The following is a 13033-nucleotide window of genomic DNA, read 5'->3' on the forward strand; positions in this document are numbered from 1 at the left end:
TTTCACTCTGATAACCTCTGCGATGACACTGGTGCCAAGCTGGGTTGGAGCTTGTCCTTCCCTTGGACTACGTCAGTGTCACGGAGAGGGGGGACCCGCTGCATGGGCAACAGTCAGTTCTCCAAATCCTCCCCCCCAGGCTTGTGCCCTGGAGAGGACACAGTCCACCAGAGGCGCAGACCCGCGATCCCCTGGGATCGACGGCTGCCCGCTACTAGTCACATTGAAACACACACAAAATGCTGGAGGAGCTCTGCAGGTCTGGCAGCATCAATGTGCGCCTGTCTGCCAAATGATCGAGACGAAGAAAGTCCAGTGAACACAACAGACCCTGCAGATGCTGGATGGAAATCCAGACTAACCCCCAGGAAATGCTGGAGGAACTCAGGAGTTCAGGAAGCATCATCGGAGAGCAATAAACAGGCGACATTTCTGGCCTAGACCTGATGAGGGACTAGGGTGGCACAGCAGCTTAGTGGTTAGGATAATGTTGTACAGCGCCAGAAAGCAGGGTTTAATTCCTTCCACTATCTATAAGGTGCTGGTACGTTCTCCCCGTGATCGTGTGGGTTTCATCCGGATGCTCTGCTGTCCTCCCACTTTCCAAAGCAGTATGGGATAGGGTGAGTAAGTTGTGGGCTTGCTACGTTGGGGCTAGAAGCATGGTGACACTTGTGGGCTGTCCCTAGCACGATCCTCGGACTGTGTTGGTTGTTGACGTAAATGACTTATTTCACTGCAAGTAAGCTAATCTGTAAAACTAAAACCGGCCTTCTTTAGAGAAAAGGAAGTTTTGGGATTATGTGAACATGCAAGTTAGATGAGTGGGCAAGTGCAATGAATATTATGTTGCAAAATGTGAAGTTGTTTACTTAGGTATTCTGAGGGAACTGACTGTCCTTGTACACTGAGCAGGTACCTCAATTGGGAACGTAAGTGGTTATGTTGCCCTCAGCACATCCTGGGTGTATTGGCTGTAATCCCAAACAACCAAATATTTTACTGTATTTTGATACAGTAAGGAAGTGGTGTTGGGAGGGATGGAGTCAGGGAAGTGAGAAACGTTAGATGGTGGTAAATGTTCCTATGAGGAGAGACTGAAGAAGTTCAGCAGGCTGAGCCTATCCCCTCATGTTTGGAAGAACAAAAGGCAATCTCACTGAAAAACACAATTTTCTTTTTTACAGGGCTCGACAGGGTAGAACAGAAATGATGTTTCCCCTAGGCTGGGCTGTCTGGGTCAGGAATCAGAGGCTGAAAACAAGGCATCAGCCTTCGGGACTGAGGTGAGAAATTCCTAGGGTAGCAAAGTAGAATTTTTTTTAGCTCAATTGCTTTACAGTGCCTATGATCACTGATCTGGGTTCAAAACCCGCCACTGCCTGTAAGGAGTTTGCTGATGACACTAAATTGAGCGGAAAAGCAAATTGTGCAGAAGATAGGGAGAGTCTGCAGGAAGATATAGATAGGTTAAGTGAGTGGGCAAGGGTTTGGCATATGGAGTATAATGTTGGTAAATGTGAGGTCATCTATTTTGGAAGGAAAAATGAAAGAGCAGATTATTATTTAAACAGTAAACATTACAGCATGCTACTGTGCAGAGGGACTTGGGAGTGTTGGTGCATGAATCACAAAGGTTGGAATGCAGGTGCAGAAGGCTATCACGAAGGCAAGTAGAATGTTGGCCTTCGTTGCAAGAGGGATTGATTTTAAGAGCAGGGAGGTTATGCTGCAAATGTACAGGGCGCTGGTGAGGCTGCACCTGGAGAACTGCTCATAGTTCTGATCTCCTTACTTGAAGAAGGATTTACCAGCTTTGGAGATGGTACACTAGGTTGATTCCAGAGATGAGGGGGTTAGACAATGAGGAGAGATTGAGTCGCCTGGGACTGTACTCACTGGAATTCAGAAGAATGAGAGGAGTTCTTATAGAAACATAAAACAACTGAAAGGGATAGATAAAATAGAGGTAGGAAAGTTGTTTCCAGTGGCAGGTGAGATTAGAACTTGGGGACATAGCCTCAAGATTTGGGAAAATAGATTTAGGATGGAGATGAGGAGGAACTGTTTTTCCCAGAGAGTGATGAATCTGTAGAATTTTCTGCCCAATGAAGCAGTGGAGGCTACCTTGGTAAATACAGTGGCATGAAAAAGTTTGAGCACCCCGGTCAAAATTTCTGTTACTGTGAACAGTTAAGTGAGTAGAAGATGAACTGATCTCCAAAAGTCATAAAGTTAAAGATGAAACACTCTTTTCAACATTTTCAGCAAGATTAGTGTATTATTTTTGTTTTGTACAATTTTAGAGTGAAGAAAGGAAAGGAGCACCATGCAAAAGTTTGGACATCCCAAGAGTTTTGAGCTTTCAGATAACTTTTACCAAGGTCTTAGACCTTAATTAGCTTGTTAGGGCTATGGCTTTTTCAGTCATCGTTAGGAAAGGCCAGGTGATACAATTTTCAGTACGAGCTTTATAAATACTCTGACTTCTCAAACCTTATCCCAACAATTAGCAGCCATGGGCTCATCTAAGCAGCTGCCTAGCACTCTGAAAATTAAAATAAATGATGCCCACAAAGCAGGGGAAGGCTATAAGAAGATAGCAAAGCGTTTTCAGGTAGCCGTTTGCTCAGTTCATAATGTAATTAAGAAATGGCAGTTAACAGGAATGGTGGAGGTCAACTTGAGGTCTGGAAGACCAAGAAAACTTTCCAAGAGAACTGCTCATAGGATTGCTAGAAAGGCAAATCAAAACCCCTGTTTAACAGCAAAAAATCTTCAGGAAGATTTAGCAGACTCTGGAGTGGGGGTGCACTGTTCTACTGTGCAGCAACACCTGCACAGATATGACCTTCATGGAAGAATCATCAGAAGAAAACCTTTCCTGTGTCCTCACCACAAAATTCAGCGTCAGAAGTTTGCAAAGGAACATCTAAACAAGCCTGATGCATTTTGGAAGCAGGTCCTGTGGACTGATGAAGTTAAAATAGAACTTTTTGGCTGCAATGAGAAAAGGTATGTTTGGAGAAAAATGGGTGCAGAATTTCATGAAAAGAACACCTTTCCAACTGTTAAGCACGAGGGTGGATCGATCATGCTTTCGGCTTGTGTTGCAGCCAGTGGCACGGGGAACATTTCACTGGTAGAGGGAAGAATGAATTCAATTAAATACCAGCAAATTTTGGAAGCAAACATCAAACCATCTGTAAAAAAGCTGAAGATGAAAAGAGGATGGCTTCTACAACAGGATAACGATCCTAAACACACCTCAAAATCCACAATGGAATACCTCAAGAGGCGCAAGCTGAAGGTTTTGCCATGGCCCTCACAGTCCCCTGACCTAAACATCATCGAAAATTTGTGGATAGACTCAAAAGAGCAGTGCATGGAGAACAGCCCAAGAATCTCACAGAACTAGAAGCCTTTTGCAAGGAAGAATGGGCGAAAATCCCCCAAACAAGAACTGAAAGACGCTTAGCTGGCTACAGAAAGTGTTTACAAACTGTGATTCTTGCCAAAGGGGGTGTTACTAAGTACTGATCATGCAGGGTGCCCAAACTTTTGCTTCAGGCAGTTTTCCTTTTTTATTTTGAAACTGTAAAAGATGGAAATAAAAAAATAATCTTGCTTAAAATATTAAAGAATGTGTCATCTTTACTTTTATGCCTTTTGGAAATCAGGTCATCTTTTACTCGCTTAGCTATTCACAGTAACAGAAATTTTGACCAGGCTGCCCAAACCTTTGCATGCTACTGTACATGTAAGACAAGGTTGGATAGATTTTCGCATAGTAAGGAAATTAAGGGCTATGGGGAAAAGGCAGGTAGGTGGAGATGAGTCCATGGCCAGATCAGCCATGATCTTATTGAATGGCAGAGCAGGCTCGACAGGCCAGATGGCCTACTTCTATGTTCTTATGTATTCCCTGTGACCGCATGGGTTTTCTCGCACATTCCAAAGACGTATGGTCAAGGTTAGTGAGTGGTGCTTTAGGAAGGCAGCGTCCATCATTGAGGATCCCCACCACGCAGGGCATGCCCTTTTCTCATTGTTACCGTCAGGAAGGAGGTACAGAAGCCTGAAAGCACACACTCAGTGATTCAGGAATGGTTTCTTCTACATTAAATATATATATATTTAATGTATCTCAATTTTTTCTCCATATTTATTTACAGTGTGTTTCATTGTATTGCTGCCGTAAAGTAAGCAAACTTCACAACATATGCCGGTGATATTAAACCTGATTCTGAGTCGTGGGCATTCTCTGTTGGTGTCGGAAGCATGAAGACACTTGCCCAGCAAACCTTGCTGACCTGAGTTGACGTAAAATGATACAATTCACTCTGTCTTTCAATGTTTAGATGTACATGAGACAAATAAAACTAATCTTTCTTCTTTCAAGGATAGTAAACCATTGGAATTTGATACCCACGAGGAACGTGGAGACTTGGTCTCTGAAGATAATATCTACAAACCTAGAGCTCTACAAGGCCAAGAGCTGTGACATAGTCAGTTCAGGAAGATATCACCACAGTAGAAGGTCAACTAGGATAATACTGAACGTAAGAACCAGGAGGAGACAGCTGTTGTTGTTCTTATCCTGAATACAGTGAAAAGCAGGTCCACTAAAAGACATGTTATTTCTTTGGCAGAGAAAGAAATGTCCCTAATCAGCCCTTTGCATCTTATATTATGAAGTAGATCAGCACTGGACACACAAACAATGTACTAGCAATACATATCCTTACCTAGTAGCTTTTTGGTGTTAGCCTGTGAAGGCTGCCCCATATCCAGGCTCATGGACTTGCGAGTCCTGGGGCTAATTTGCCCCATTGTCGGGTAGTTAGCGGCCAAATATCTGTCTGAGATCTTGGGTGAAACCCATGGCTGACTTTCTCTTAAAGCTCTAAAAAGAAAATGCAGAGAAAAATAGTTATCTCTCCACTGAGATGATAAGTTTGAAAACTTGTATTGTTAAGATCCAACAGCAGCTTGTATTGTTAAAACTTCACTAATATTCACAACCTCAGATATTAATGGAGGAAGAAAGTGAAATATAAAAGTAAACACACAAATGACGACAATTTCAGTGGAGAAATGCTTTACATGAGAATGGGAGAATGAAAATAAGAATGTTTAGTTCAGTTATTTTCAATTTATTACAAATTGTAAGTAAGGAATTTGTTTGGGTGGAGTCATGGTCAGCTCAAATATCATGGGCTGAAGGACCTCTTCTGTGCTGTACTGATCCACCTCAAGGAGTTCCTGTACATTCTCATGAGCCACTTCTCGGTAAAACTGTCTTCACCTTCAATAGTGACACACCCACCCGCTTCTGTGCCATTTCTGCATACCCCTTTATTCCTTAATCTACCAAATACTGAGCCATCTCCATTTTAAATACTTCAATGGTTCAACTACCCACTACAAGAATAATTTTTCTCTTTCCTCTTTGACTATTGAAGCGAGCAAGTTGCTAGTGAGTCTAACTGCTATAACGGCCTGTAGTTCCCTGCCCTTTCTCCTTTTTTGAACAAGTGAGTCACACTGGGTATTCTCCAATGTAACACACCCAAAATGCTGGAGGAACTCAGCAGGCAGGCAGCATCTATGGAGAGAAATAGAGTTGACCTTTTGGGCCAAGACCTTTTATCAGAACTGGAAAGGAAGTGGGTATAAGCCAGGGTAAAAAGCTGGGGGGAGGGGAAGAAGTAAGAGCTGGGAGGTGATAGGTGAGGGGGAAGGTAGGTGTGTGGCAGAGGTGGGATGAAGTGAGAAGCTGGGATGTGATTGGTGGAAATTGTAAAGACCGAAGAAGCTGGAATCTGATAGGACCATGGGAGAAAGGGAAGGAGGAGGGGCACCGGAGGAAGGTGATGGGCAGGTGAAGAGAAAAGGGGTGACAGGGTAGTCAGAATGGAGAATGGAAAAAGAGATAAATGAAAGGGGAGAGAAATTAACAGAAGTTAAGAAAAATCGATGATCATCCTGTCAGGCTGGAGCCTATTCAGATGAAATATGAAGTGTTGCTCCTCCAACCTGAGCGTGGCCTCATTGTGGCAGTACAGGAGGCCACGGACTGACATGTCGGAATGGGAATGGGAATTGGAATTAAAATGGTTGGCCACCGGAAAATCTTGCTTTTTGTGTAAGGAACGAAGTTGCTCTTCGTAGATTGGGAGACCACTTTGCTGAACATCTACGCTCCATCTGCCAGAAAAAGCAGGGCTCCCGGTGGCCACCCCTTTTAATTCTACTTCCCATTCCCATCCCAACCTTGTTTTCTCAAGGTCTCCCCTTAGCTACCCACTTCCTGTTTTTCACGGTTTTCATACTCTGCATGTTCTTTCTCAAAACGCATTTTCTCCCTTCTTGTGGGCTTTTTACTTTGTCTTCTGCTGCTGGACCTTAAAAGCTTCCCAGTCTTCTAGCTTACCACTCTGTATGCTATAGTTTTCAATTCCTTACGAAATCCCTCTTCTTCACTGTGATAAACACTTGCTGAGCATTAAAGACCCAGGGCCTACCTCCTGCTCTTTATTTTCTGGTGGAGTTTAAGAGCACAAGACATAGAGACCATTCAGCCAATCGAGACCATTATACATTTAATTCACCCATACTGACCCCCAGATGAACTGCTGTGTTTGAGTTCCACTGTGCAGACATAATATTAGTTTTTCGAAACTAGCCTCCCCTCTGCTCACTCTGGATCACAAACCAACACCTGTGCCGCAACAGCACACAATGTGCACCTCAGGCTGCTCGGCCAACAAGTCCAAAATTTATACGTGCTTCTGCTTCACGGAAGCCCTCTCTATAAACTGTTCTTCATCTAATCACATCAACGTATCCTTTATCCCTCTCCACCCATGCCTTGTTTATTCAACTTCCCTTCTACAATCAGTTAACACCCCAACAATTCTCAATTCACACAAAAGTTAATCTGACATGAGAGACTATTTATGGAATTGCAATGAAAGACTTGGACTCATGTTTTCCATCTCCTCCCAAATGCCGGCAAAAGATCAACAAAGCAAAAGCAATAACAACGTGCAAACAAAGCAAGAAAAAAAGGTGCTTATAGACCTGGAGCCCGGGTCACCATGGTGCATGGCATACGTATCCATTGGCACGTTTTCCATGGAGACGTCAGACATTAAGAGAGACTTCCTATGTTTCAGGCTGCACCGACTCCTCACCTCCTCTGAAACCGTCAGTAAGGCTGTAGAGGGAGAAAAGAATAATGACCACCATTGTGTCACTGCTCTTACCCCAGTCCATGAACATTGTACAATCCTCAGTTCTAAGACTAAAATGGGCAAAATTATGTGGATGGGAAACTCAAGAGTATTAATGTTAGAATTCTAGATTCTATTTTATAGGGGGCTATGGCTGCAATGTCATAGCGTAGGAGTTTTGTGTACCACAGAACCGTGCCTTTCGGCCCATTATTGCACCACCATCTAAGACCATTTACCAACTAGCCATTTCCCCACATTAGGTCCACTGCCTTCCATACCTTGGTGATTCAAGTTCTTGTCTAACGGGGAGAGGGGAGACTTGCAGCATGGGCGACTGCCGGTCTTCCATACAACCTTGCCCAGGCCTCAGTCAATATCGAAATCGACGGACAGCCGAAGAAGAAGAAGGAAAGCTTGTCTAGAAGCATCTTCTTTAAGTGTTGTGAGAATCTCTGCCCCCAGCACCTCCACAGGCGTATTTGGCAAAATACATAACCCTCATGGATGCCTGAAGAGCTCAGATGTCTCAGAACTACTCAGGGATGGCTGGCAGCCCTGTGGCTGTGGTAACTCAAGTGTCAATCATATTTTTATTTATTTGCATATTTTCAGACTAAAGGCACCTAACTTGATTAAAGACTTACTGTTCCACCCCCCCCTCAAGAATATTGGGCCCCTAGAATCAATTTGGTTGGAATTAGTCAAGTCACTGGGGTAGCAGAAGACCAGGTTAAATCGCTCTGCCAACTTGTTTATTTTGGTTGACTTATTTCCAGTAGCCTTTGAGTGACATGGCAATGGGTATAATTCATGTTCCTCCTCACCCTTATTTTTTCTGGCAGTTCACACAAATAATCATATAATGGGAGGAATCTCAGTAGCTAAGTACACTTCTGATAAACCAAAAGCAAACAAAGCTTCTCACCAGCAAGATAAGCCACACTCTGTGTGTTAACTTCAAATTTGTCGCAGTTCCTGTGCTTGCCAACTAAGGCTAGTAGGGTATGCAATATCCTCACTGTTCTGGCCACCGTGGTGGGAGACGGATGTCTGTACCCTAAGTAAAAAAGGTGCGAGGGATAGTTGATTGGGGTGAGGGTAGGGAAGGGAAAGAAGAAGAGGAACATGATCTTAGCACTCAATCAGAACATCACTTTCTAAGTTAAAAATGAAAGCTGGCATCTAACTTTTGGTTTTCCATCAGAAGTGAAAGAGAGAATCTTGAGGCACAGAGGATAAAAATACAGTGGATTCTAATTAATTGGGGCAGCCGCTTATATCAAACAACACATAAACAACAAAAAGTAACTAAGGAAATAGCCAGGATTCCCTTCATTTATTTGGGACACTACACCACTTAAATGGGGCAACAGCCTATCGCCAAAGTTTCTAACTAATGTCAGTTAGGCACGCTTGCATGGCTATTAGACACAACATTGTGCTTTGAGTGAACTATTTTTAAATGGCATTAGCTGCGTGTGTTTGTGTTCAAAATGCAGTAATTTTTGTCACTGATAGTGAGAAATAACAGTAAGAAAATTCAGAACTGCAGTTTCAAGCATTCTGGCTTGGAAAAAATGCCAGAAATAGCCGAGAGTGAAAATGAAACAATTTCACTGCTTCAACAAGGAACTATGAAGAATCTGAAAGTATCTACAATCATCTTGAATGTAACAATGAAAATGAAGATTTATTTGGACGATGCAGTTGTCAACAGCACTCTGTGAAGGCAGTCCTTTATCTGCAATAAGTGGCTGCACTGATTTTGTTCATTTACAGTCAAAAGAACATGACATAGATGAATCCCTTAGTCGATAAGCATTAAGAACTAATATGCTATTTTATGATGCTGCAGTCGTATTCGTAGTGTTCAAATTTGTTCTGTAGTTCATTAAAAATGTGTTTGTGCTTTTTGTACTTTTTAAACTATTTCCATGAAATCTTAGCTAATTGGGGCAGTCGCTTAATTGGACCAAAATGTCCTAGTCCTGATATGCCTCAATTAACTGGAATCCACTGTACTTGTGTCTTACTTAAATATTTCCAAATCTAGATGTCAAAGCAGAGGGCAGCAAAATAGGGGAAAAGACCTAGCTGTAAGCATTCTGTTAACATCACTGGCACAAAGGTGGGGGGGGGGGGGGCACAGTAACATAAATCTTTAGAACAACAGCCCTTCAATCCCTACTGCAGTCTGAAGGTGTTTGTATGTTCACACTGTGACCTCTGGCTGCTCCAGTTTCTTCCCACATTCTGAATTGAATTGATTTTAATACTTACATCCTTCATATACATGAGGAGTAAAAATTTTTACGTTATGTCTCCATCTAAATGTGCAATGTGCAATTTATAGTAATTTGTAATAAATATTATGTACATCAGGACAGTCAATATAACATAGAAATACAATTTTATCAGCATGAATTAATCAGTCTGACGGCCTGGTGGAAGAAGCTGTCCCAGAGCCTGTTGGTCCTGGTTTTTATGCTGCAGTACCATTTCCTGGATGGTAGCAGCTAGAACAGTTTGTGGTTGGGGTGACTTGGGTCCCTAATGATCCTTTGGGCCCTTTTTACACACCTGTCTTTGTAAATGTCCTGAATAGCGGGAAGTTCACATCTACAGATGCACTGGGCTGTCCGCACCACTCTGTAGAGTCCTGCGATTGAAGGAGTACAGTTCCTATACCAGGCAGTGATGTGGCCAGTCAGGATGCTCTCACTTGTGCCCCTGTAGGAAATTCTTAGGATTTGGGGACCCATACCAAACTTCTTCAGCTGTCTGAGATGAAAGAGGAGCTGTTGTGCCTTTTTCACCTCACAGCCGGTATGTACAGACCACGTGAGATTCTCGGTGATGTGTATGCCGAGGAACTTAAAACTGTTCACCCTGTCAACCCTAGATCCATTGATGTCAATAAGGGTTAGCTTGTCTCCATTCCTCCTGTAGCTCACAACCAGTTCCTTTGTTTTTGGGACATTGAGGGAGAGGTTGTTTTCTTGACACCACTGTGTCAGGGTGATGACTTCTTCTCTGTAGTGTGCCTTATTATTATTTGAGATTAGGCCAATCAGTGTAGTGTCGTCAGCAAACTTAATTAGCAGATTGGAGCTGTGGGTGGCGACACAGTCATGGTATACAGAGAGTAAAGGAGGGGGCTTAGGACACAGCCCTGAGGGGCACCTGCGTTGAGAGTCAGAGGGTGGAGGTGAGGGAGCCCACTCTTAACACCTGCCGCTGATCTGACAGTTAATCCAGGATCCAGCTGCACAAGGCAGGGTGAAGGCCGAGGTCTCTGAGCTTCTTGTCAAGCCTGGAGGGAATTATGGTGTTAAATGCTGAATTATAGTCCGAGAACAGCATTCTCACATAAGCATCCCTTTTCTCTAGATGTGTAAGGATGGTGTGTAGAGCTGTGGCTATTGCGTCATCTGTCGATCAGTTGTGTTGGTAGGCGAATTGTAGGGGGTCCAGTGTGGGTGGACAAAAGGATTAGGATTAGTAATCTGTGGGCATGCTATGTTGGCGCCGGAAGTGTGGCGACACCTGCAGGATGCCAACACATCCTCAGACTGTGCTTGTTGTTGACAACATTGCACTTCATTGTATATTTCGATGTTTTAATGTACATCTGACAAATAAAGCTAACCTTTAATCTTTTATTTAATCCTATCCTCCCTACAATAGTCCAGATATGCAGATGGAGAATCCTGTGGTATGGCACTGCCAGGCATGCTTCTGACTCCTCCTCACAACCGCCTACTCAGTCTGGCCCTGCACTGCTCCAGATCGACAGACCCCACAGAACAAGGCCTTGAATCAGATAATACTCCAGATGGAGTTCGGAAACTTGGTGGCAAAGAGCACGAATCCACCATCTCTTCACCTACATCTGGAACAGCAGGATACACCAGGGGATGTCACAGATGCCATAGTATCAACCATCTTTAAGAAAGATGGCAATTCTGACCATGGTGATTATGGATGAGTTGCCCTGCTGTTTGTTTCTGCACACCACTGTTGTAACATGTGATTATTTGAGTTCCTGTTGCCTTCCTGAGTTGCACTGGTGGTTCAGTGGTAGAATTCTCGCCTGCCTGTTGTTTTTATGTCAGCTTGAACCAGTCTGGCCATTCTCCTCCGATCTCTCTCATTAACAAGGCATTTGTGTCCACAGAACTGCCGCCCACGGGATTTTTTTTGTTTTTCCACACCATTATCACTGTTGTGGGTGAGGATGCCAGGAGATTGGTTTCTGAGATAATCACATTACTTCCTCATTCTGATGTGTGGTCTGAACAACAAGACCTCTTTTATACAATGAGCTGCTGCCATATGATTATATGATTAGGATGATTAGATATGTGCATTAATGAGAAGGTGTAGAGGTGTACCTAATAAAGTGCCACAGAGTGTAGGAAGATATGAGGTTGTTTTGGCAAGTAAGCTGAAAGTAAATCCAAAGGGTTTCTACAGCTATATTAATAGCAAAAGGATAGTGACAGATAGAATTGGTCCCTTAGAGAATCAGAGTGGACAGCTATGTGTGGAGCCAAAAGAGATGGGAGAGATTTTGAACAATTTCTTTTCTTTGGTATTTACTAAGGAGAAGGATATTGAATTGCGCAAGGTAAGGGGAACAAGTAGGGAAGTTATGGAAACTATGACGATTAAAGAGGAGTAAGTGCTGGTGCTTTTAAGGAATATAAAAGTGGATAAATCTCCGGGTCCTAACAGGATATTCTCTAGGACCTTGAGGGAAGTTAGTGTAGAAACAGCAGGGGCTCTGACAGAAATATTTCAAATGTCATTAGAAATGGGGATGGTGCCGGAGGATTGGCGTATTGCTCATGTTGTTCCATTGTTTAAAAAGGGTTCTAAGAGTAAACCTAACAATTATAGGCCTGTAAGTTTGACGTCAGTAAATTAATGGAAAGTATTCTTAGAGATGCTATATATAATTATCTGGATAGACAGGATCTGATTAGGACCAGTCAACATGGATTTGTGCATGGAAGGTCATGTTTGACAAATCTTATTGAATTTTTTGAAGAGGTTACTAGGAAAGTTGACGAGGGTAAAGCAGTGGATGTTGTCTATATGGACTTCAGTAAGGCCTTTGACAAGGTTCCACACGGAAGGTTAGTTAGGAAGGTTCAATCTTTAGGTGTTAATATTGAAGTAGTAAAATGGATTCAACAGTGGCTGGATGGGAGATGCCAGAGAGTAGTGGTGGATAACTGTTTGTCAGGTTGGAAGTGACTGTGACTAGTGGTGTGCCTCAGGGATCTGAACTGGGTCCAACGTTGTTTGTCATATACATTAATGATCTGGATGATGGGGTGGTAAATTGGATTAGTAAGTATGCAGATGATACTAAGATAGGTGGCGTTGTGGATAATGAAGTAGATTTTCAAAGGTTGCAGAGAGATTTAGGCCAGTTAGAAGAGTGGGCTGAATGATGGCAGATGGAGTTTAATGCTGATAAGTGTGAGGTGCTACATTTTGGTAGGAATAATAAAAATAGGACATACATGGTAAATGGTAGGGCATTGAAGAATGCAGTAGAACAGAGTGACCTAGGAATATTGGTGCATAGTTCCCTGAAGGTGGAATCTCATGTGGATGGGGTGATGAAGAAAGCTTTTGGTATACTGGCCTTTATAAATCAGAGCATTGAGTATAGGAGTTGGGATGTAATGTTAAAATTGTACAAGGCATTGGAAAGGTCAAATTTGGAGTATTTTGTACAATTCTGGTCATGGAATTATAGGAAAGATGTCAACAAAATA

At 42.9% G+C, this 13033-nt stretch overlaps 1 protein-coding gene across 6 annotated transcripts in view; it reads right to left on the reverse strand.

The window, feature by feature from the left end:
- LOC140731641 (neurofibromin) overlaps positions 1-13033 on the reverse strand; it is a 359419-nt gene that overhangs the window by 39704 nt on the left and 306682 nt on the right. For all 6 annotated transcript variants that reach the window (XM_073053261.1, XM_073053258.1, XM_073053260.1 and 3 more), the window contains 3 exons: positions 8167-8298; positions 7087-7222; positions 4749-4906 (listed from right to left, as the gene is read on the reverse strand). In XM_073053261.1, the coding sequence (XP_072909362.1) occupies positions 4749-4906; positions 7087-7222; positions 8167-8298 (426 nt within the window). The remainder of the gene's footprint in view (positions 1-4748; positions 4907-7086; positions 7223-8166; positions 8299-13033) is intronic.

This window comes from Hemitrygon akajei, chromosome 8 (assembly GCF_048418815.1).
Source record: "Hemitrygon akajei chromosome 8, sHemAka1.3, whole genome shotgun sequence".
Lineage (NCBI taxonomy): Eukaryota > Metazoa > Chordata > Chondrichthyes > Myliobatiformes > Dasyatidae > Hemitrygon > Hemitrygon akajei.